Raw genomic sequence first — 26,487 nt, 5'->3', positions numbered from 1 at the left:
TTTCTGGCCCCAGAGCCAGTTCTTTGTCAGTGGAAACAGAAAACCCGGTTCCAAACTAAGCACTGGCCCCGAACCAGCCCTGGAACTGCTTTGGTGGAAAAGGGGCATGATTGGCTACTCTACTACTAGGCTATCAGCTCATACAGTATACTGTGAGTAGAGAAAAACAAAATGGCGGCTTTGTTATCAAGTATTTAAAAGAAACAGAAATGGCTTAAAAAAGTTTTTTTTTTTTTTTCTCCCAGTATCTCCTGTTTTCACAAATTGTTCCGGTCATTTCGCTGGTTTGTTGACATTCCAAGCAGAAATGATTTTGTCGGACGTTTTGTATAAAGTTTTTATTTATTGAATTTGCAAAAAATACAAATAAAAATGCTCTGTTGCTCAAAATCCAGTGAATATGGACAGAATAAAACAATTATTCTACTCAATCTCATCGTACATGGCTTATAGCACACTCGGGGCTACGCGCCTCGTCTGCTATCAGCTCATGTACGACTCGATTTCGTGGAATAACTGTTAAACATTTTAAAAAGGTTCTCAATCATGACTGTGGTCTGTATAGCATATTCACAGTTAAAAGAATACTCCTGGAAGTTTGTAAAGGGAAGAATATGTGGTAGAGAATGTAAATATTATTAATGGTAAAACATTAATGGGAAAGGCCATGGCCTAATGGTTAAAGAAGCAGCTTTGGGACCAAAAGGTTGCCAGTTTGGTTCCCTGGACCGGCTGAAGTGTCCTTGAGCAAGGCACCTCATCCCTAATTGCTCCTCAGGCTGCTCTGGGTATGCTGTACGTCGCTCTGGATAAGAGTGTCTGCTAAATGCCATTAATGCAATGAAACAAAAGTCGTCATTTTCCATCCTGAACGTGATATAGTAAACATTTTATACTCCGTGTATACTTTAACAGACTCAAACCTTTTTCATATTCCCTGAACATCTTTAGAAACCTTTCAGTACATCCATTGGGGGTAACTGTATCAACTGTATCTTTTAAAATGTGTGTTCAAATTTGAGCATGGCCCTATGTAAGTGTATCAGATGGAGATGGAGGATGGCACACACCTTGGTTGTAGTATTCACAATCATACGCTGTAATAACAGAAAGAAAGAAACAATCAGTGTACATATCAAAACAGACGTACTGTTGTGTTTTTAGTGATGTTCTAGATATGTTGGATAACTAATTAAACTGATTATGCTGACAGACAGCAGTCGCAGGTCACCAGGTCACCAGATCATAGCATTGTGTCTGTAGAGACGGTGTGTGTGCTTACGGCAGACAGTGGGAGATCTCCAGTGGACCGTGACACCGTGTTGGCAGCACTTGTGTGCGTATGCAGCAATGCTGGTGCACAAACACTCGCAGTCACCCCCTCGATTGCAGTTGCATGTGTCTGTCAGGCAGTTTTTATAAAACCAGGCCACATCCACCTGGGGGTTTGTCAGAGATTAGTCACACCAGTGAGCACAGAACAATACAGCAGATCAAGACACGAAGGGTCCGCTTAGCTTGATTTACACACCCATTCAGTCCACGCCAATCATCATTATAAACAGGGTTAATGACACACACTGACCGCAATACGAATATACCTAAAGTCAACTTGAAAATGTATTTGCACCCTCATGAAAATGAGCAAATATATACAGTATACACACACACACACACACACACACAGTAAATAGCTAAATGTTTAATTAGATAGCTATATACAAATATAGTTATTTTTATTATATCAACATTCACTGGATATGAGCAATCGCACGCTCTGATTGGCTACTTGATTGATCTACTACTAGGATATCAGCTCATATACTGTAAGTAGAGAAAAACAAAATGGCGGCTTTGTTATCAAGTATTTAAAAGAAACAGAAATAGCTAAGGGCGGCATGGTGGTGTAGTGGTTAGCGCTGTCGCCTCACAGCAAGAAGGTCCGGGTTCGAGCCCCGTGGCCGGCGAGGGCTTTTCTGTGTGGAGTTTGCATGTTCTCCCCGTGTCCGCGTGGGTTTCCTCCAGGTGCTCCGGTTTCCCCCACAGTCCAAAGACATGCAGGTTAGGTTAACTGGTGACTCTAAATTGACCGTGAGTGTGAATGGTTGTCTATGTGTCAGCCCTGTGATGACCTGGCGACTTGTCCAGGGTGTACCCCGCCTTTCGCCCGTAGTCAGCTGGGATAGGCTCTAGCTTGCCTGCGACCCTGTAGAACAGGATAAAGCGGCTAGAGATAATGAGAATGAGATGAGAAATGGCTAAAAAAATTTTTTTTTCTCTCAATAGTTCCTGTTCCACACTCCAGCCCCGTCAGTGGCAGTAATGCACCTTTGCCAACCACCAAAAAAAAATCCTAAAGAAGATGAACAAAACGGCGGAGCGTGTTGCTAAACAAACCTAGAATGAAATAAAAACTCCACTTGAAAACAAAACCCCAAAAATGTAAAAAAGCAACAAAATATGGAATGAAAGTATTTGATGGTACTGTAAGAATGCATCTTTTTTATTTTTCAAGAATTATTATTAAAGCATTTTTCACAAATTGTTCCTGTCATTTTGCCGGTTTGTTTACATTCTAAGCAGAAATGATTTTGTCGGACAAGTTTTTATTTATTGAATTTGCAAGAAATAAAAATGCTCGGTTTCTCAAAATCCAGTGAATGTGGATAGAATAAAACAGTTATTCCACGAAATCTTGTCATACATGGCTTATAGCCGACTCGGTGCTATGCGCCTCATCAGCGATCAGCTCATGTACGACTTGATTTCGTGGAATAACTGTTAAATATACCTTGTTTTGTAATCTGTAAATGCTCCACAGGGAGCCTGAGAGAAACGGTATTTCAATGCACTATATACTTATATATGGATGTATTGACAGTAAAGCTCTCTTGAATCTTCAGTTTTCAATTTTCAGTATCATTTTAGCATAAAATGATTATGTACTAATTATTTACAAAATTGCTGGGTTTTTGTGGCTACTGTCTCAGAGAGGTGAAGCGAGGCAGTAGCCACCATGTCATCATGTTGTAAGAATGAATGTAACAATAGCGCACTGCGCATGCGCATAAGCATTACAATCACCAGAACGGCCAATCATGATCTCACGATACGAACAGCTGATCTCGCATTATCAAAGGTACACAAGAAAGAGAGGCGGAGCCACTATGTCATCATGTTGTAAGAATAAGTGTAACACTAGCGAAACTTCGTAACCAATCAGCACTTATCCTGATCAAGTTCGATTACCCGTTCTACTTCTTGATAAACTTCAGAGCCAGTCAGAACCAGAAACGAATTAAGAGAAACCTCGTTATAACGTCGTGGTATCAGAAGATAATCGGCAGATAAAAAGATAAACGAAATTCACCTCGTAGTTCGCCAAGGCTACTGATTCGATATCAAGTAAGTGGTGTTTATTTTACGAAAATTGACCTTTTGATTATCACAGCTTTTTTTTGGTCCTTCTGAAAGGTTACATGAAATGTTTTGTAAGTTTTTTGAGCCTTCTGGCAGATATTTATGCCAAGAATTCCAGCCATTCAACAAAAACTCGAAGGCAGCGAAGACAACGTTGGAATCTTCCGAGCGATCCACTGCCCGGTTTGCAATTATAAAAGTCCCATGTGGGAATAAATCAGCTCCTTTGTGAAAACTAAAAGTTAAAAGTATAATTGGTCAAACTTCTGCTATTCTCTTTAATTTTTTTTTTAGTGTCTTTACGCTACACTTGTGAAACAAAATGTGCTCATTACCCCTAAATAATGCTTCTAAGACAATTCATGAACAAGTGCTTTCTTACTATTTTGAAAATAGATCGAGTTCACAGCATTGGATTTTGAACAAAACACAGGAAACAAAACACTCCAAGCCCTGATGCTGCTCACAGCTCAGTGATGCTTGCAAGAGATGAGGCGAGTAGAATTAATAACATGTATATATGTGATATTTACTGTATGGACATGGGATCAGAAAACTATTTTATTTATAAGCAGTAGCCACATGTACACACGGTACGTATTTTTTTAAAATAAGACAAGTGAATAGTTTATCAAACTGTTTGAGGGAGAAATTTAGTTGACTGAATTATGCATTAACGTCTCTGTTCTGGCAAATCATGCTAATTTATGAAATGAACCACTTTCTTATAAAACCACACCCCCTGGTGGACACTGGGTAAAATTCTACCAAGCATTTTCTCATCACTGGGGAATCTTACCCTTAACCACACTGCTATCTGCTGGTGCATCATTAACAGATGCATAACTGCAAGAGTGTGTGTGTGCGCCGTGGGTAAGGAATGACCTTTTTTCTGTAGAACACAGAATGTGTCACTAAACTCCCAAAGGACGATTGCTTACCACATTGTGGCATGAAGCAAAAACATCACTGTAGAGAAGGGCACACTCTCGCTTAGCATATGGTTGTCTGCTCAGGTCCGCTTCACATGGTCTGCGCACTATAAAATCACTTTCACACTATGTACAATACAACACACACACACACACACACACACAAACAGAATGCACGGAGTTAAACAACTGTTAATCAAATCATAAAAACCTCCCATGTCGTCCCTCAGTGCCTTCCAATCAGACGTTAATGAGCATCATCATCAGCATATTACTTCCTGGCAGAGGTGTCAAAAGTATTACCATTTATTACTCAAGTAGAAGTATAGATACTATGGTTTAGAAATACATGAGAGTTTAAATGAGTATAAATAGAGTATAAATGAGAGTTAAGATCAGCTTTATATTGCACAAATAAAGCCATTTGGTGAAACTTTGAAGAACAGAGTGTATAGATTTAACGTTTTTGCCTAATTAGCATAAGTAATACTAATTAAATACTAATTTGCATAATTGGTTTTTACTATTTTTTTCAAACTTTTGTATTCAGTATATAACCATCTGCCAATTTCCATGTAAATATCTTGAAAAATTAAAAAGTTATTAAGAAAAAACATCTGATCTCATTGGTTAATGAGGCCCATTTTGAACCATGTGATCCTCATACAGAATATTACAGCAGTTTCCTAAAAATTAAGTCGTTTTTTCAATCTTTTATTTATAATATCTCAAAAACGGATAAACATATTTGAATTCTGTAAAAAGCATGTTGTTCTGCATTCAATTCTGAATTCAATGAGAGCAGTTTCAAGTAATTTGGACTGAATTTGTATTTTCATTTGATAAAGCGGCTAGAGATAATGAGATGAGATGAGATGCCTACCACAGTCACATGTCCATTGACAGTTTTTATTGGGAGGAAAAAGAAGATTGTTATTTTTGTGCATTTTTGAACCTGTAGCAGTATACTCCAGTGTTAAAATGCAGAGTTCCTATACAAAATGTGTAAAGTGAATATGCATTCTTTTTTATTATCTTAACCCTTTGATGCAAAACATGGGTCAAAAGTGACCCGGCTGAGTTTTTATCTTCTATTTCTTTGCAATAAATTAATTCCATCATTCAGTATTCAAGGTATTCCTCAATTAACTTGTTTTTGATCATCATGCATCCTTATTTTATTTTTTCCTTTCTTACTTTTTGAATAAAAACCCTTTTTGTATCACTACCCTTCTAATGCACAACATGGGTCAAAAACGACCTGCATTCATTTTCCAGGTTATTTCATGTATGGCTGAGTGTTTCTATGATATACTTTTGAAATAAATTCATTTTGTCATTTACTTTTCCAAATATGCAGTAAATATCTTGTTTTTGTTTAGCACAAATCATCATTTTTATTTTTCCTTTCTTAAGTTATGAACAAGCACAGCTTTTGTAATTCTATATCAAGTTTACACACATGGGTCAGAAACGACCCGCATGCATTTACTCCAGCGTTTGGTGGGAACTGTGAATTGTGCTTGTGTCAGACATTTCACAGCTCAGCACAGCGCCCTTTGCCCATCTAATACATGTAAGTAATGTTTTTCAATTGTTCTAACATTACCTTAGAAAAAAATTGATTATGTTTAGGTTCCCTTGAGAGTGAGTAGATTACTTGTCAGAAAGTTACAAGTAATTACTATTAGCTACCGAGCTGTTGACATATTCTACTTTAGTTAGCTAATTTTATTGTAGTTGGCTTAGCTAACTACATAGTTAATAAATAAATAACTGGCCCCATTCACTGCTAAAGTAATTACTTGAAAAAATTACTATTATAGTATTAAGACATTTAATTTTAAATCACACTTGGATGACCCATGTGTAGTAATATAAAAAGTATTTTTGTTCATAAAGTAGGAAAGAAAAAATTTAATTAATGATTTGTGGTAATTAAAAACAAGATATTTAAAGAATACTTGGAATATTCAATCATAAAATAAATTGATTTCAAAAGATAGAGCAAAGAAAAGAAAAACTCAGTCAGCATGAAATAACCTGGAAAATGAATGCGGGTCATTTTTGACCCATGCTGTGCATTAGAAGGGGTGTGCATACTGGTATGTTTTGCATCAAAGGGTTAAAGGAGAACTGAAGTCATTTTTAAACTTGCTTTATTTCTTAATTAACATGTTATTCAATTACGTTTTCTGTTTTAATAACCTTATATCGTGACTCATATTGGCAGCTGATTGCAATTAAATATTATACTTATCGGCCTATTCAGTTTTAGCCATGTTGAATTTAGTTCGTTTGGTCCACGGCAGGCGTCGCTTATCCGTGCGATCTTCACGAGACTTGTGCGAGACTTCGAAACATGAAGTGTCAGCCAGGTGTCAGTGCCGCCATTTTGAAAACTGTTTTCCAAACGAAATATTGCACAAAAACGAGTTTAAATGACGATTACTGCCTACTTTTTTCAAACTTTCCTGACCGCCATCAAAACAAACAAAACTTCCAGCTTGATTACATCAGCATTCGAAAGAGTGCGCGCCTGTCTTTTGACGATGTTGGCAGATGTTGGTCACTTTGATTTCCACTGTACATTTTACTTCCGTCCTACGATGTCTCGCACAGGTCTCGACGAATCTCATTTACAGCCATTGCTTTGACATATGGACTGATATATTACAGAGCATATTTCAAACACTCATAACTTGCTATAGCAGTGACAAAATAGCGATCAAAAATGCATTCTGATATTTAATAAAATGAGATAAATAGAATTTTGATAATAAAAAATTTCCCTTCAGTTCTCCTTTAAACGCTTTACTTCTAGCATGTTTATTACTCCACACCACTACCCCCACCCTCTCTCGCCTGTCTCTTACAGCCCTGGTATCTTATTGGTGTGTGTAGCATGCCTGATAGCACTCACGTACCTGGCCAAGAGCCCAGCTGTTTCCAAAAGCCTGAGCATTGCTGACCTCCATGTGCCCCGCTGTTGTCATGTCATTCACCGTCACCATGTCAAAGTTCCCACACATGCCACTGAATTGACCCTGAAGACACACACACACACACCATTTATTTACTGGTAACCTTTTACCAGCAACCATTTGATAACTTGTTGGATGTCTGTTGAAAGTAAAGATGGTGCAGCCATCCAGGTATTCATTTATTTGTAAAAGGAAACTGCTAGAATATTTTTAAAACCCTGCATGCTTTGTTAAACATGCTGCCTGTGACCTAAACCGCAATTACAATGAAAACATTCACAAGCTTTTCCTTGCCCCTCGACTGACCCCGAGTCTCTGCTGAACCTACATGTGAGTCATAGATATGAAAAAGTAGATGCTTCATTGGGTTAAGCCACACACGTCAACTCCACCACCACCTCATTGGGGCAGCTTTCCAAGTTTCGCTCAATGACGTCAATGGAATTGAGTTTTTAGATCAAGTTTACCCTCAAAGAAATGTAGTATTCGGATGAAGGCTAAAAACAAGTAACTTGAAATAGGTAAAGGTTTTGACAATGTATGTGCCTTTTCATCTCATAAAGCAGGAGCTAATGTGGGATTAGAGCAGACACAAAGGTGAGTTTACAGGTTAGATTGTTTGGGCTTATCTTCAGCTTGAAATTAATTCCAATTTGGTAAAAATTACTTTCTGGATGTGCAATTGAATATTGTTGATTGTACACTATATCACCAAAGGTTTGTAGATACCTGGCCATCACACCCAGATGTGGTTCTTCCCCAAACTACAAACTTGGAAGCATAGAATTGTTTAGAACGTCTTTGTGTGCTGTAGCATTACAGTTTCCCTTCAAAGAAAATAAGGCCCCTTTTCCACCAAAGCAGTTCTAGGGCTGGTTCGGGGCCAGTGCTTAGTTTGGAACCGGGTTTTCTGTTTCCACTGACAAAGAACTGGATCTGGGGCCAGAAAAACCGGTTCCAGGCTAGCACCAACTCTTTGCTGGGCCAGAGGAAAGAACCGCTTACATCAGCGGGGGGGCGGAGTTGTTAAGACCAACAACAATAACAAGACCGCAAAAGATCGCCATTTTTAAGCGACGAGAAGCAGCAGCTGTACAAACGCAAAGTCATCCATTATTATTATTGTTGTTGCTGCTGCTGCTTCTTCCGTGTTGTTTTTGCTTCGATATTCGCGCCAAGGTTTATGCAAATGTAGCGATGTAACTGACATATACAGCGACGTAATGACGTGGCTTCCCTTAGCACAGCGAGCTATGAAAAAGCAAACTGGTTCTCAGCTGGCTCACAAGTTGAACAAGTTGTGAACCAGCACCAGCACTGGCCCCGAACCAGCCCTGGAACTGATGTGGTGGAAAAGGGGTATAAGAGGCCCAAATCTGTTCCAGCATGACAATGCCACTGTGCACAACTTGAAGTTCATGAAGACATGGTTTTCCAAGTTTGGACTGGAAGAACTTGAGGGTCCTGTACAGAGCCCTGACCTCAACCCCACTGAACACCTTTGGGATAAACTGGAACTGCACCCCAGGTCTGATCACAAAACATCATTGTTCAACCTGACGAAAGATTTTACGGCTGAATGGACCAATCTTATAGCCACACTCCAAAATCTAGTGGAGTGGAAAGCCTTCCCAGAAGAGTGGAGGTTATTATTATAGCAATCTGGAAGATGATGTTCAAAATCGGGCAGCACACTGGTGTAATGGTTAGCACGGTCACCTCACAGCAAGAAGAAGTGGCTGATGGGGGCCTTTCTGTGTGGAGTCGAGTTTGCATGTTCTCCCTGTGTCTGCGTGGGTTTCCCCCGGGTGCTCCGGTTTCCCCCACACAGTCCAACAAAGACATGCAGGTTAGGTTAACATGGGGCAGCCATGGCCTGAGGTTGGGCTGAAGTGCCCTTGAGCAAGGCATCTTGGGCACCAATTGCTCCCTGGGCGCTGTAGCATAGCTGCCCACTGCTCTGGGTATATATATGTGTGTGTGTGCGCTCATTGCTTACTTGTGTGTGCATGTGTGAGTTCACTGCTTCAGATGGGTTAAATGCAGAGGCAACATTCCACCGTGCTTGAGTGTGTGTGATAAATAAAGGCGGCTTCTTCTTCTGGGTGTAACGGTTAGGTATCCACAAACTTTTGGCCGTATAGTGTATAAACCTGGAGCCATACTTGGTAACAATATTTCTGTGACAATCATTTGTAAATTTGAAAAGTGAGGTACCGGTAGCAAGTCTAACCTTCCATCGTGGCCCAGCACGAATGTGGATGGTTGTTTTTCTGTCCCACAGCACAGTCAAGTCATGCTTGGGGAAATGGACCACCGTGTAGTAGCCCGCTGTCCACAGCTCAAATTCGTACCCTCGTCCCACCACAGTAGAGGGGCTCTGAAAGTCCACCACAAAACACAATGAACACCACACACAAACAGTACACCATACCTGAAAAACAATCAGCCACAAGAGCACGTTCACAAACACAGGGTTCATGTTGTCCTCATGAAAGGCTGCAGTTACACACAGATGACTTACAGGTCTGCCCGAGTTATCGTTGAAGTAGATTTTAGTGAGGCCGACATAGATAAGCAGGGTCTTCATGCAGACAATTCCGCTCTCGTAGCAGTCCTTATTCTGAGCCGTAATAGAAATCTCTGTATCACCTACGCTCTATTTATGGAAAAAAACAGAAAACGGGCAGAATATTAATATTAAAGGAACTCTGGACTTCAGTGTGTTTTCAACCTAAACTCTGCAGCGTATATGCAGTTATATTAGTAAGGTTAGCATATTGAACTTCATCTCAGTGCCTGTGTGTGTGTGTGTGTGTGTGTGTGTGTGTGTGTGTGTGTGTGTGTGTGTGTGTGTGTATGGTCTTTTTGTAGTGGCCGAGGGTTCTGTCCCATGAGTAGATCAATGGGCTCCTCCGAGACTTACTGCCCTTTAACAGACACCAAAGTCCTTTTACTAACCCTGCACAGACAGACAGACAGACAGACACACACACACACACACACACACACACACACTCAAGGCAGGAGCAGGTTGTGCTCTAGTGTGTAGGCTGATTGGGAACAGATTGCTCTTTGTTACCTGAGGGCTCCTGCAAAGTTTGTGTGCTGTGTTCATGCGGGTTTGACATTCAGCCGGGCTCCATTACAGCAATCCTGCTCTAATTAAAATCCACTCTGATTTTCCCAAGATTACGAGCAGTGGGAGCCAATCTTTTCTAGCTATTCTATCCACCCTGACAGTGAGTCGCAAAGGAAAGCTCACTCACTCACTCACTCACTCACTCACTAACACACCTTCTTAGCCTCTTTGTTGGTATTAAAAACGTTTTGGCAGGTTTAAAGGTGTGTCACTGTAGATGTGATAAAAACATTCCACTTGTAGAAGCTGGTAAGCTGCTTTCTGCTAATAAATCCGATTTACTCGCAAACGGTCAACAATGGGTGACACTTTGGACCTCTTTCCTTAGCTGACACACTTGGGCTGTGTTCAAAACGTCTTGCGTAAGTTTTTCACACCCTTGAACTTTCACACAGATTGTAGTGGTACAACCTGAAACTAAAATGGACTTACTTGAAAATATAGATCCTGCATCTATACAAAATATCGTTAAATATGATATTATATTTTATTCTATTCACATTCACTGGGTATGAGCAATCGCGTGCTCTGATTGGCTACTCTACTACTAGGCTATTAGCTCATATACAGTGAGTAGAGAAAAACAAAAATGGCGGAAATAGAGAAACAAAATGGTGTTGCTGAGCCAACCAAGGATGAAATAAAAACTACTCGAAAAGAAAACCCAAAAAAGGCAACAAAATATGGAATAAAAGTATTTGATGGTAAGAACGTATCTTTTTTTTTTTTCAAGAATTATTAATAGCATTTTTCACAAATTGCTCCTGTCATTTCGCCAGTTTGTTTACATTCTAAGCAGAAATGATTTTGTTGGACGTTTTGTATAAAGTTTTTATTTATCGAATTTGTGAAAAATAAAAATGCTCCGTTTCTGAAAATCCAGTGAATGCGGATAGAATAAAACTGTTATTCCACTCAATCTGGGGCGGCACGGTGGTGTAGTGGTTAGCGCTGTCGCCTTACAGCAAGAAGGTCCGGGTTCGAGCCCAGTGGCCGGCGAGGGCCTTTCTGTGCGGAGTTTGCATGTTCTCCCCGTGTCTGCGTGGGTTTCCTCCGGGTGCTCCGGTTTCCCCCACAGTCCAAAGACATGCAGGTTAGGTTAACTGGTGACTCTAAATTGACCGTAGGTGTGAATGTGAGTGTGAATGGTTGTCTGTGTCTATGTGTCAGCCCTGTGATGACCTGGCGACTTGTCCAGGGTGTACCCCGCCTTTCGCCCGTAGTCAGCTGGGATAGGCTCCAGCTTGCCTGCGACCCTGTAGAAGGATAAAGCAGCTAGAGATAATGAGATGAGATTCCACTCAATCTTGTCGTACATGGCTTATAGCAAACTCAGTGCTACGCGCCTCTTCGGCTATCAGCTCATGTACGACTTGATTTCGTGGAATAACTGTTGTATATATTTCGGCACTGCCTAAAAGTGGAGCTGCTGATGAGTGTAAAATGTGTTTGTAAGCGGCGTCCAGAGCCGTCACTCATTATTCATGTTCCGGGTGGAGCCGTCAGCCCAGGAAGCTGTATGTGTTATGCTCCAGATGCTCACTGCTGTGTTTATATTCACCACGTGCCTCAGTCAGAGGTTTAGCGCGGTATGTTATAAAGCTTTGTTGTCTGTCATCCTGATAATCTCATTCATGCACAATATAAAGTTTGTGTGCTGTTTATTGAGTGTGTTTTGTTTGTGTTTGGTGCACCGGTTGAACTGTGGTTTAGCACGAGACTTTAAGTGCAGAGGCTGATCTTGCACGTTTGGCGAACTTGTACAGGTTTGCACACTTGGCTGAGCGGAGCGAGATGTGTACCATAAAGAGCATAGTCTGTAAACATTACTCTGCAAAACTGTATATTTATTTACAACCATGTTACATTAAATATTTTTGTTTTGTTTTCTTTAGTTCTCTTGGTGTATGGTGTGTGGCGTTCGATGCTATACTCATGTTTAAGAGGAATAAAATGCATCTGCAGCCGTCAGAGACTCTGTTGTTCTTAAAGTCGAGGACTGCTACAGTGTTAGTAAATAATTCCACGTTATTTTTTAAAAAGCAAATTAAAAATAAGCGCTGGATAAAAACCCATCTATCTTATGAAAATACTGTAAAGATACAAATTTCATCGTTCAGTGGTCAAGTGTTTGAGATACGTTGCCTTGCACTTACGATCGGGTTCCCTGTGGTGGTGCACGTAGGTATGTCGTACGGTTGCAAAAGCCATCAAAAATCAGGTCGATAACGTACATAGTTTGCAAAAATTATGAACTCACAAATTTTAATTCTATATCAGTTTCATCCCACTACAATATTATGAAATTATTACAGATACAGAACACTTTTTCAATGGAATGAAAACATGTTCTATTCACTTCTAGTGGGTTTCATTCATTTGGTTTGATAGCATGCAATATTGTTCGCGTATCGTTTATCCTACATGTATTATGTCACTCTACCCAACGGAGAATGAGCGTTGAATATGGTTTACGATATTGCATGGTTGTCCAGACAACATGGCATCACACGTCGGAGATGTAAAACTTCTGCGCTAGCAAGTGACTGGGACTATTTGTAAACAAACATGGCTACCAGGTTTGCTTCGTTAAATACGGAAGATTTCGAGAGAATTTTGAAAAAGAAAGATGCGTTGAACAACCGAAAGGAATGTGTGTGTATGTGTGTGTGTATATATATATATATAAAAAATCTCCTTCTCACCCCCGGCGGGGGGTGGTATCCATGTCATCCTCAAGCTCGGGTCATCTACCAGAGGCCTGGGAGTTTGAGGGTTCTGCGCAGTATCTTCGATGTTCCTAGTACTGCACTCTTCTGGACTGAGGCTTCAGATGTTGTTCCTGGGATTTGCTGGAGCCACTCTCCCAGTTTGGGGGTTACTGCCCCAAGTGCCCCCACTACCACGGGGACCACGCAACCCTTGACCTTCCACATCCGTTCCAGCTGCTCTTTCAACCCTTGATACTTCTCAAGTTTCTCATGTTCCTTCTTCCTGATGTTGGCGTCAGCTGGGATTGCCACATCTATCACCACCACCCTCTTCTGCTCTTTGTCCACCACCACTATGTCCGGTTGGTTAGCCAGGATCTGTTTGTCAGTCTGGAAGCTGAAGTCCCACAGAACCTTGGCCCTGTTGTTCTCAGCCACCTTCTGTGGTATGGCCCATTGGGACTTGGGTACTTCTATTCCATACTGGTTGCAGATGTTCCTGTATACTATCCCAGTTACTTGGTTGTGCCTCTCCATGTATGCTGATCCAGCTAGCATCTTACACCCTGCTACTATGTGCTGGACTGTTTCAGGGGCTTCTTTGCACAGTCTGAATTTGGGTCTGATCTACTCTGGTAGATCCTGGCTTCTATGGCTCTTGTGCTTATGGCCTGTTCTTGTGCTGCCATGATTAGTGCCTCTGTGCTGTCTGTCAGTCCTGCATTATCCAGCCACTGGTAGGATTTCTTGATATCAGCCACTTCCTCTATCTGACGGTGGTACATGCCATGTAGGGGTTTGTCCCTCCAGGTTGTCTGTTTCTCCTCCTCCTCTGCGCTCTCATCAGGGTTCTGCTGCCTGAGACATTCACTTAGCAGTTCATCCTTTGGGGCCATCTTTCTGATGTATTCTCGGATTTTCAATGTTTCATCCTGGACCGTGGTCTTGACGCTCACTAGCCCTCGGCCTCCCTCTTTCCGCTTAGTGTATAGTCTCTGGGTGCTGGACTTGGGGTGGAACCCTCCATGCATGGTGAGGAGCTTTCTAGTCTTGATATCTGTGGCTTCTATCTCCTCCTTTGGCCAGTTTATGATACCAGCGGGGTATCTGATGACTGGTAGTGCGTACATGTTGATGGCTCAGACCTTGTTCTTACCATTCAGCTGACTTTTCAGGACCTGCCTTACTCTCTGGAGGTATTTGGCTGTGGTTGACTTCCTTGTGGCCTCTTCATGGTTTCCATTAGCCTGTGGGATGCCAAGGTACTTGTAGCTGTCTTGGATATCACCTATGTTGCCCTCTGGTAGGTCAATCCCCTCAGTCCGGATCATCTTGCCTCTCTTTGAGACCATCCGGCCACACTTGTCCAATCCGAATGACATCCCTATGTCATCGCTGTAGATCCGGGTGGTGTGGATCAGCGAGTCTATTTCTCGCTCGTTCCTGGCATACAGCTTGATGTCATCTATGTAGAGCAGGTGGCTGATTGTTGCCCCACTACGGAATCGGTACCCGTAGCCGCTCTTCGTGATGATCCGACTGAGGGGGTTCAGGCCTATGCAGAACAGCAGTGGTGATAGGGCATCTCCTTGGTATATGCCGCACTTGATGGGGGTCCTTATACAGTTCCAGACATTCCAGTATCCATGTGTGTGGCATTGAGTCGTAGGCTTTCTTGTAGTCAATCCAGGCAGTGCACAGGTTGGTCTGTCTCTTCTTACAGTCTCGGGTGACTGTTCTATCGACCAGTAGCTGGTGCTTGGCTCCTCTGGTGTTACTGCCAATCCCTTTCTGTGCCTTCTGGGGTCCCTTCTGGGGGTCCTTCATGATTAGGACTGTCCTGCCTTGGGTTAGCCATTCTGGGTGGGTCTCATCCCTCAGCAGCTGGTTCATCTGTGCTGCTAGGCATTCATGGAGTGCAGTTAGCTTCTTCAGCCAGTACGTATGGATCATATCGGGGCCTGGTGCTGTCCAGCTCTTCATCTTTGACACTCTTTCTTGTACATCTGCCATTGAGATGGTTACTGGTTCTTGTTCTGGGAGGTTGCTGTGGTCAGCTCTTAGGTCCACTAACCATTGGGCATCAGTGTTGTGTGATGCCTTTCCCATATGTCTTTCCAGTATTTTTCTTGGTGGGTCTGACCAGTTGTTGTTCCCCTGCCACTGAGAGTACACCTTGGCTGGTTCAGTGAACAGCTTGTTTATTCTCCTGGCCTCTCCCTCCTTGGTGTATCTCTTCAACCAGGTGGCCAGAGCTATTAGTCGCTGTTTGGCAGTTTCGAGTGCCTCTGGTATGGCGAGTGAGCTGTACTTCCTGTATTCACCATGTTCCCATTCTGTAGTTCAGCTAGCTGGCTAACTTCTCTCCATGCTGCCTTTATCTTGGCCTCTAATCGTCTCTTCCATGGTGGATACTGTTTGTTATATCCCAAGCCCACCTTGTGTCCACCATGTGTTCATGATTACTGTTGCTGTACTGTGTATCAGCTTGTTGGTCTCAGTGATGGTTCTTGTGAACATCTTGTCTTGAAGACAACTTGGAGATTGTCTTCAGAGCAGCATTCACATCTACTAGTAGATCTTCTGAAGGTACTTGGCAACTCAGCTTCGGTATTCGTCGGGGGTCACGATCTTCATTCTCATGTCAGCAGCTCTTGTGTTGAGGCTGTTAGCTGTTGGGGCCTGGTACCCAACACTGGGCTAATAGCTGTTTCTTTGTTAGTTTCAAAATATCCAATGGTCCCACATTCACTACATGTATCCCCTCTCTCTGGGATTGCTTGTATAGTAGCATTCCAGCAAATCCACATTTTCTGTCCTCATCCATCAATGTCTTGTTCCAGTAGCCCATTTCACATCAGTTTGCCCTGGTTCCCTAGCAACTGACACAGACCTTGTTGACCCAGGCGACGTCTGAGCCGGTATGACTATCAGTTATGTCTTCACTCATTCCTGAGGTAGGCTGATATATCATGAGGGGTCTTGCCTAAGGACCCTTACTGGATGATGTTTTGCCCCAACCGGGATTCGAACCCCGATCTCCCGCGTCGTAGTCAGTGAGCATTACCACTGTACTATCCAGCTGAGATATATATATATATATATATATATGGGCGATTTCTCAGAGACAACAAGGGAAGCCGAGCTTCCCCTAAAATTCTCTCCCCAAACTGCGGCATCTACGACGTTGAATTCTCATTAAAACAATAACTTGCATAACATAATATATGCCCAAGATTGTATTTACGTTCATAACTATCCTGTAACTTATTTGAGTGATGTCTGACGAACTTGCAGTTCGCTACGAGAATCACCTTTGCTGCCAGGCTGTAACCAGCGTTGCCAGATACTGCTGACGTTTTCCAGCCAAAATATGTTCAAAACCCGCCAAAATGCACTTAAAACCGCCCAATCTGGCAACACTGGCTGTAACCTTTCTTATTTCAATGGGCTCTATACGCTGGCAGCCGGGTATCCGTTGCAGTCTATGAGAGGGCTCTGAGTAGCCAATTTCGGCTAGTTGTTATTGGTTAAAATCGACAAAATCGTCACTTCCAGGGAAGCCGGGCTTCTCTGGGACTAAACGAGACAGTGGGAGGGACAAGAAGCCGGGCTGATGAAGGATTATTGGAGGTAGTGTTTGAAAGACATGAGGAGGGCGGGCTCTGTACTTCGGCGTCGGTGAGGAACACGGAAGTATGATCAGTCAGTCCCCAGCGGATGTCGAGAAAGTGTAGTCGTGTGCCAAAGTGCTGTCCAACTTTCTTTTCATATAAACGTTTCTTCTCATTGATGTCTCTGTACATTACTCTGTAAATAAATGCAAATATTACTCGTTGTGCTCCGTTAACTTTCATCCATTCTATCAGTTTGATCATTCGCGAATTCACTCGTTTATTTCATTTGTAGTTCAATCTGGTTGTAGGCTAGCTTGAGCCTTATTGGGATCTGCAGTGCTAGCTGCTAACAGAAATTGGTGAAGTCTCTGGAAAGCACAACCAGCTAGTATGACAGGGTCACAGACCATTTTCTGGAAAAGGAGCGGAGGGCAGAATTTGTGTATAAATAGTGTGCATCATATAATGTTCATGAATCTGAAGTGTGTATATTGTTCAGTAATGTTAAGAGAATGGTGGGCTCTGTGTTATAGGTTATACCTGGGTATAATATTCAAGGTTCTGTGTGTTGCATAGCCTACCTGGTTATGAATTTCCAGACTGTGTTGCAGAAGATGTTCAAGGATGTGTTGCACAGCTGGGTGTTGTGTTAAAGACTCTGTGTTGCATATCAGGGTATGATGTTCAAGGCTCTTCGTTGAATAGCCAGTGATTTTTGGATGTTTGATATTTTTGATTAAGGATATGAGGCACTAGCCTGGCAAGCCAGACTATAACATGAAATGTACAAGCAAAAATACTTTCTGCCACTAGGTAGGGTTGTCTAGTTCACTATGCTAATGGGGCACACCTTTCTATGCTTTGATATCCGGCCTACAGGTTTTACGATGAATGTGTAAAATGGGCTTCCCCTGTTTTAAAAACCAGCAGCCGCCACTGATATATATATATATATATATATATATATATATATATATATATATATATATATATATATAATGTATAATAATAATAATGTCTAGCTTTTTTCGTAGTATAGTCCATTCAGCTACTCATCTTCGATTCATTCAATATCATGCTAGCTGAATGGAATATATCGGATATACCATGAAAAAAAAAGCCGGCCAAAATTATTTAATTATAATACAACCCCGATTCCAAAAAAGTTGGGACAAAGTACAAATTGTAAATAAAAACGGAATGAAATGATGTGGAAGTTTCAAAATTCCACATTTTATTCAGAATAGAACATAGATGACATATCAAATGATTAAACTGAGAAAATGTATCATTTAAAGAGAAAAATTAGGTGATTTTTAAATTTCATGACAACAACACATCTCAAAAAAGTTGGGACAAGGCCATGTTTACCACTGTGAGACATCCCCTTTTCTCTTTACAACAGTCTGTAAACGTCTGGGGACTGAGGAGACAAGTTGCTCAAGTTTAGGGATAGGAATGTTAACCCATTCTTGTCTAATGTAGGATTCTAGTTGCTCAACTGTCTTAGGTCTTTTTTGTCATATCTTCCGTTTTATGATGCACCAAATGTTTTCTATGGGTGAAAGATCTGGACTGCAGGCTGGCCAGTTCAGTACCCGGACCCTTCTTCTACGCAGCCATGATGCTGTAATTGATGCAGTATGCGGTTTGGCATTGTCATGTTGGAAAATGCAAGGTCTTCCCTGAAAGAGACGTCATCTGGATGGGGGCATATGTTGCTCTAGAACCTGGATATACCTTTCAGCATCGATGGTGTCTTTCCAGATGTGTAAGCTGCCCATGCCACACGCACTAATGCAACCCCATACCATCAGAGATGCAGGATTCTGAACTGAGCGCTGATAACAACTCGGGTCGTCCTTCTCCTCTTTAGTCCAAATGACACTGCGTCCCTGATTTCCATAAAGAACTTCAAATTTTGAGTCGTCTGACCACAGAGCAGTTTTCCACTTTGCCACAGTCCATTTTAAATGAGCCTTGGCCCAGAGAAGACGTCTGTGCTTCTGGATCATGTTTAGATACGGCTTCTTCTTTGAACTATAGAGTTTTAGCTGGCAACGGCGGATGGCACGGTGAATTGTGTTCACAGATAATGTTCTCTGGAAATATTCCTGAGCCCATTTTGTGATTTCCAATACAGAAGCATGCCTGTATGTGATGCAGTGCCGTCTAAGAGCCCGAAGATCACGGGCACCCGGTATGGTTTTCCGGCCTTGACCCTTACGCACAGAGATTCTTCCAGATTCTCTGAATCTTTTGATGATATTATGCACTGTAGATGATATGTTCAAACTTTTTGCAATTTTACACTGTCGAACTCCTTTCTGATATTGCTCCACTATTTGTAGGCGCAGAATTAGGGGGATTGGTGATCCTCTTCCCATCTTTACTTCTGAGAGCCGCTGCCACTCCAAGATGCTCTTTTTATACCCAGTCATGTTAATGACTTATTGCCAATTGACCTAATGAGTTGCAATTTGGTCCTCCAGCTGTTCCTTTTTTGTACCTTTAACTTTTCCAGCCTCTTATTGCCCCTGTCCCAACTTTTTTGAAATGTGTTGCTGTCATGAAATTTCAAATGAGCCAATATTTGGCATGAAATTTCAAAATGTCTCACTTTCGACATTTGATATGTTGTCTATGTTCTATTGTGAATACAATATCAGTTTTTGAGATTTGTAAATTATTGCATTCTGTTTTTATTTACAATTTGTACTTTGTCCCAACTTTTTTGGAATCGGGGTTGTATTATAATCCCAATTGTGTCCATTTCAGTTCCAGTTTGTAACACTACAAAATGTAGAAAAGGGGGTGAATACTTATAAAAAGCACAACAGCTGCTGCTTTTGTTGCCTTCCTTTGAATTGTATCCTGAAATTTAAATAACAGCACTGCATTGTGGGATAGAAACTGGCCATAATCCATGAGTCGTCCATGTTTATAACATCCTAAATGCTATCTTTGAGTAGTATACATAGTATGTCATTTTAAACTCACTCATTCATTCATTCATACACACACACCAGTACCTTTATAAGGTAAACTTGGCAATCGCTAGCATAGTCATATTCCAGGCCGTCGAACGTGTGGTAATGACGGTCGCTATAGATAGTGCACACAGCCGGACAGGGAAAGTATGTGCAATTAAAGAACCCACGATGACACACACTGAAAACAAAATCAGTACACACATCAGTTAAAAAAGTGCCAGTAAAGACAAACGGTTAACAAGAAACAATCCCGTGTAAATACACTGACCAGCGGTAACAAGGAGTATCCACTGTCTCTCCTGGAAGATACTCCAGACCAAGCCAGGCACATGGGCAGTTTTCTGGATAATAGCACCCTCCATTATGGCCAACTAACCTGTGCATATGAAACACACACACATTTAAAAAAAATCTTCTTTACTATGCAGTCCAAATGCATTCAAATCAAATCCCTTTCGAGTCTGACAGGCAGGTACAGATTAGATTACCCTGCTGGACAGCCACACCCAGACACACAGGGGGTCATAGGAGGACAGGTAAGGTTCAGCATCAAGTTCCTACAGGTGACTTCACAGGCCACGCCCACACCAGACGGCCCTGCACCCTGGGGATCCCTGCAGCTATAGTACACTTTTCCATTTGGACAATCATCTGTCTCAGGCTCTGGATGAACAAATTAACAAATGAATAAACAATAAAGTCAGGAGAGGAGTTTGCAAAGTTTTTACAGTTAAAAAAAAATTTACTGCAGAAATTTCAGCTTGTATTTTACAACAGGTTCAAGTTCTATGATTATAAACGTTAAAATCTCAAAATATTAGCTAAAGCCTATACAAATTATCATGAACACTGCAGAGAAAAGAAAAGAAACAAAAAGAAAAGAAAGCATACCAATCCAGGAAATAATTCAATGGTAATTGCATGGATATGTAATCTTAGGACTGAGATATTTTTCTAGCAGAACGCTGAGTACAAAATCGAGAACGTGAAACAGTGTAATTTGATAATTTACCTCTTTCTTCAGGCACACACTCCATTTGACCATTTCTGCAGAGACTTAAAAAACAAATATCGTTACGTTTTCCGATACTCTGCTCACTGAGCTAGCATGATCACGTATAGTTAGCATTACAGAATTAGCAAAACATTTCAACTTGGCATAGTGAAGCGCCATTTTTACAAAACAGGGCACCTTTATACCACATTTTAGATTTGCCAGAAAGTTTACTACATGTTATAATGTATGTACTTAACAGAACACTGAAGAATCGCTTTAACAAAGTACAGTTCATAAATTTGCACAGACACTTACCAAGGCCCAGAGGAGCTGAAGGACACTTCTCCTGGCTGAAAGACGGAACCCATGAAGTAACAGTGACACTGAGAACTAAAACAGAAACGCATGTGACTTGATCCAACTAACACAAAAGACAAAAATGGCCTTACAAACGTGTGTGGGGGTGTTGGATTTATTTATTTTTTTGCTCACAGTGGTACACAGCGCTGACGTGCATGATCGTAGAACATCTCATCCATGCAGCCACATCCTTCAGCACAGTCTCCATCACACTCTTCACCACTACTCACTGACTGGCATGTTCTCCCACATGACGTCGTGCAAGGATGGTACATCATTCCCCCTAAACAGACCATGCCTACACGCACACACACACACACACACAGAGTGGTGCTTGAAAGTTTGTGAACCCTTTAGAATTTTCTATATTTCTGCATAAATACGACCTAAAACATCATCAGATTTTCACACAAGTCCTAAAAGTAGATAAAGAGAACCCAGTTAAACAAATGAGACAAAAATATTATACTTGGTCATTTATTTATTGAAGAAAATGATCCAATATTACATATCTGTGAGTGGCAAAAGTATGTGAACCTTTGCTTTCAGTATCTGGTGTGACCCCCTTGTGCAGCAATAACTGCATCTAAACGTTTCCAGTAACTGTTGATCAGTCCTGCACACCGGCTTGGAGGAGTTTTAGCCCATTCCTCCGTACAGAACAGCTTCAACTCTGGGATGTTGGTGGGTTTCCTCACATGAACTGCTCGCTTCAGGTCCTTCCACAACATTTCGATTGGATTAAGGTCAGGACTTTGACTTGGCCATTCTAAAACATTAACTTTATTCTTCTTTAACCATTCTTTGATAGAGCGACTTGTGTGCTTAGGGTCGTTGTCTTGCTGCATGACCCACCTTCTCTTGAGATTCAGTTCATGGACAGATGTCCTGACATTTTCCTTTAGAATTCGCTGGTATAATTCAGAATTCATTGTTCCATCAATGATGGCAAGCCGTCCTGGCCCAGATGCAGCAAAACAGGCCCAAACCATGATACTACCACCACCGTGTTTCACAGAAGGGATAAGGTTCTTATGCTGGAATGCAGTGTTTTCCTTTCTCCAAACATAACGCTTCTCATTTAAACCAAAAAGTTCTATTTTGGTCTCATCCGTCCACAAAACCTTTTTCCAATAGCCTTCTGGCTTGTCCACATGATCTTTAGCAAACTGCAGACGAGCAGCAATGTTCTTTTTGGAGAGCAGTGGCTTTCTCCTTGCAACCCTGCCATGCACACCATTGTTGTTCAGTGTTCTCTTGATGGTGGACTCATGAACATTAACATTAGCCAATGTGAGAGAGGCCTTCAGTTGCTTAGAAGTTACCCTGGGGTCCTTTGTGACCTCACCGACTATTACACGCCTTGCTCTCAGAGTGATCCTTGTTAGTCGACCACTCCTGGGGAGGGTAACAATGGTCTTGAATTTCCTCCATTTGTACACAATCTGTCTGACTGTGGATTGGTGGAGTCCAAACTCTTTAGAGATAGTTTTGTAACCTTTTCCAGCCTGATGAGCATCAACAACACTTTTTCTGAGGTCCTCAGAAATCTCCTTTGTTCGTGCCATGATACACTTCCACAAACGTGTTGTGAAGATCAGACTTTGATAGATCCCTGTTCTTTAAATAAAACAGGGTGCCCACTCACACCTGATTGTCATCCCATTGATTGAAAACACCTGACTCTAATTTCACCTTCAAATTAACTCCTAATCCTAGAGGTTCACATACTTTTGCCACGCAGATATGTAATACTGGATAATTTTCTTCAATAAATAAATGACTGCGTATAATATTTTTGTCTCATTTGTTTAACTGGGTTCTCTTTATCTACTTTAAGGACTTGTGTGAAAACCTGATGATATTTTAGGTCATATTTATGCAGAAATATAGAAAACTCTAAAGGGTTCACAAACTTTCAAGCACCACTGTACTGTCATAACACATTAATCCTTAGACACGTTAACAAGCTATTGTTTTTTTAAAACACTTGAAAAATGTATTTTTAAACATCCATTAAATATTTATCTCAGTATTTATTAAAAGATTATTAATAAATATAACACAAAACCCTAAGGTCATTTTTGGGGGCCTTCCTGTGTTCCTGATGGTAAAAGTTTAAATAAGAGATAGAGAGATTAGTTTTGTTTGTTTGTTTTATTTTTCACCCTAAGACCTGAATATAAACTCGGTCATTTAAGTGTTTTCATTATTATCATTAGCAAGATTTTAACTTTAGCATTAACATACCATAACTATAGCATACCATTCAGTATTTTATTAGTGCAATATTTCTACTTCAGTTGAAGTATTATTCTTATTTACATTCCATTCTTATTTTGTTCTGTATATATATACACACACACACACACACACACACACACACACACATTATATATATATATATATATATATATATATATATATATATATATATATATATATATATATATATATAAGCCTGTGGTTTTACTTTTTTTTAATATATATAGATTTTTTTTTCCTGTAGATTTTTAATACTTTTATTGCAGTCTATTTTTTGTCACGGTTTATTCCTGACTCTTTCTTTATTTGTGAGCTGCTGAAACGTACATATTCATCCCTCGGTGGGGAAAAAGTTTATTTTATCTTAAAATAAAATAACTTTGGGGGCGTCGTGGCTCAGGTGGATAAGGTGCCATACCATAAATCCGGGGACCCGGGTTTGATTCCGACCCGAGGTCATTTCCCGATCCCTCCCCGTCTCTCTCTTCCACTCATTTCCTGTCCTGTCTCTACACTGTCCTATCCAATAAAGGTGAAAAAAGCCCAAAAAAAATAAATTTGGAATCACCAAAGTTCTTGTGTATTAATTTAACATTTTAACTACATACAGTACGCATGCATTAATGAATGCTTTTTCCACTTATCACTAATACAAGTACACAATAAAGTATATGACAGCATTTAACATGTTACAAAACGTACAAAAATCAGCTGAAATCTGTCTGGGTGTAAACACTAGAACCCACCATTCAGCCTCAATTATACAATTAACCGCAACAAACATTATTAATTAAGGTATTATTTCATATTGATAACGATGGACTTATTCATGCTCAGAGATGGAATTGCAGGTGTTAATTATTTGTTTTTATTTATGCTTAGGCTTATTTGTTTTTATTTATGGTTCACTATAAAACAAGCATTACCAGGATTTCTTAAATAAACTGACAGAAATTAAAGTGTTTTTTTTTAAGCTAATAGCCTTCACTGTGAATGCACAAACAGATCCTGTATGTGTTTGTGTTAATATCTTAAAAGTATTTGTGTGGTTCAATAGATGAAGAGATAGAGATATAAACTAACCACATTCGGAGACATGTGCTCTGAAGGAGATGTTGATGTGGTGTTTGGAGCAGACGTAGGCGTAATGGGCGAGTGCAGTGCACAGGCAGTCACTGCCACACCGACAGGCTTGATAGCGACACTGCTGGTGATACACACTGGGACTGACGTACGCGTGGCACGCAGCAAACACGTCTCCAGTCAGAACCTCACACACTGACGCATAGAACGCTGCAAAACAACAGGAAATTATCACAGCAGGGTTGGTCAAGCTTCTTCTACAAGAACAAGCAAAATAAACAAGAAGACAGTCATCTATATACCAGGTTTCAAGATCTTATTTGGCACATTTTTCAAGTTCTGCTGCAGGAAACCAACCCTACCTCTTTACTGACCTCAGCAGTCCATGGCATAAGCCCAATGGACCTTTGGTCCAGGTGAGCTAAAAATTTAAATTTCTCACATTTCTTAGTATCAACAAGCACAAATACATTACTTAATCAACACATATACCAACTTTCAAGACCGTACCACTCATAGTTTTCAAGTTCTGCTCCGGGAACAAAACCAACCCAAAGACTAACCTGAGAAACTAAGTCTGAAATTGTTTCCATGGAAACATGAAAAATTAAAATTTCTCAAATTTCTTCGTATGAAAAGGCACATCTACATCACCTTGTTAACATGTATACCAAGTTTCAAATCCGTATCATGAATAGTTTTGGATATACGCTCTGGAAATGAACATTGCTCTTAGAAACTAAAGTCAAAATCTATTTATGTAAAAATTTGAAAAATACTTTTTTTTTCAAAAATCCAAAATAGCAAAAGGCAACAGTTCACATGTTGCTTGATATCTATATAAAGTTTCATGAAGATATCTTCAGTAGTTTTAAAGATGTGGCCTGGAAGCGAAAATGTGACCGGACAGACAGATGGAACCCATTTCTATATCCCCTGGGGGATAACAACCCATGTTACACACAGAGTACATTTGGACATGTACTCATAAAGCTATACTTTTTTAAACCATGACTAACACATGATTATCTTGGAGACCACTATGGACAAATATTAAAGCTGTTGAAAGTGTTATAATTGTTAGATACTAAACTTAAAACCATCATTTGAATCAAATATTTTTCTTATAAGAAGTCCCCAATACAAGTTACATAGCTTACATTGTACAAATTCTTTAATGTGGTAAAAGTTTAACTACTTTAATTACACTAGGGGAAAGCAGGGAGACTTGGGACAGTTTGTATTCCCATAAATAAATTTCAGCCAATCAGGTTTGAGATGACATCAGAAGTTAGATGTCGCCCTTGAGAGTAACCGACTTCCTTTGGAGCCACGAAGCTGGACACTGCAGTAAGGTTCGTCCAATTCAATATTTTATCAACCAAAACTTGTATTTCCTACTTCGCCTCCACCTCCATTCTATAGTGTAATGTACGCTGGTGAGTTGGGGATTTGTTCAGAATTAAAGTATGTAGCCTTGAGTGATCATATATAGTATTATTTATTAAACTTAAATTCTGGGGGGGGGGGGGGATTTAAGGATTTTTTTTTTTCTTCAAAATGGCCAGATGGGGAGACTTGGGACAGTTCATCATGTTACAGGTTTTTTTCTTGTTACAAATATAAACTTGTTTAAAAACTTTTTGTTAAAAATGTGGGCGTGTCCCTGCATGAGGATTAATCTTATTTCATTCCTTCTTGAGAATGGAACTGTTTTGTCGAGTCAGGTTTTGGGTAAACTGACATTTTTCTATCGCTGTTCCAGCACTGTGTGTTCATACAGTTCATATGTTACAAGTTTTGATAATAAATAAAAATTAAACATGTAGGATTAAGCTCGGTATTTTATTTTTGCTCCATGTCTCATCACTATATCCCATATCTCCCCTCAATGTCTCATGTCTCCGTGCAAAAAATAATGACAGAAAAAGTGAAATCTGAAGGCCTGTATATGTTCCAAGCTGATAAATTAATGTTGTGGTA

General features: G+C 40.6%; 1 protein-coding gene across 1 annotated transcript in view; it reads right to left on the bottom strand.

Moving 5' to 3' along the window:
• Positions 1-26,487, bottom strand: part of otogl (otogelin-like) — a 172,307-nt gene that overhangs the window by 84,158 nt on the left and 61,662 nt on the right. The window contains exons 33-44 of the mRNA XM_060923103.1: positions 24,505-24,714; positions 21,308-21,454; positions 21,112-21,186; positions 20,288-20,462; positions 20,068-20,175; positions 19,839-19,977; positions 9,804-9,995; positions 9,570-9,677; positions 7,280-7,399; positions 4,362-4,478; positions 1,283-1,439; positions 1,069-1,097 (exon numbers count right to left, since the gene is read on the bottom strand). Of these exons, the coding sequence (XP_060779086.1) occupies positions 1,069-1,097; positions 1,283-1,439; positions 4,362-4,478; positions 7,280-7,399; positions 9,570-9,677; positions 9,804-9,995; positions 19,839-19,977; positions 20,068-20,175; positions 20,288-20,462; positions 21,112-21,186; positions 21,308-21,454; positions 24,505-24,714 (1,577 nt within the window). The remainder of the gene's footprint in view (positions 1-1,068; positions 1,098-1,282; positions 1,440-4,361; positions 4,479-7,279; positions 7,400-9,569; positions 9,678-9,803; positions 9,996-19,838; positions 19,978-20,067; positions 20,176-20,287; positions 20,463-21,111; positions 21,187-21,307; positions 21,455-24,504; positions 24,715-26,487) is intronic.

The sequence above is a fragment of the Neoarius graeffei genome, chromosome 6 (assembly GCF_027579695.1).
Source record: "Neoarius graeffei isolate fNeoGra1 chromosome 6, fNeoGra1.pri, whole genome shotgun sequence".
In the NCBI taxonomy this organism is placed as follows: Eukaryota; Metazoa; Chordata; class Actinopteri; order Siluriformes; family Ariidae; genus Neoarius; species Neoarius graeffei.
The sequence above is the reverse complement of the archived record's forward strand: the minus strand, read 5'-3'. Positions and strand labels throughout refer to the sequence as shown.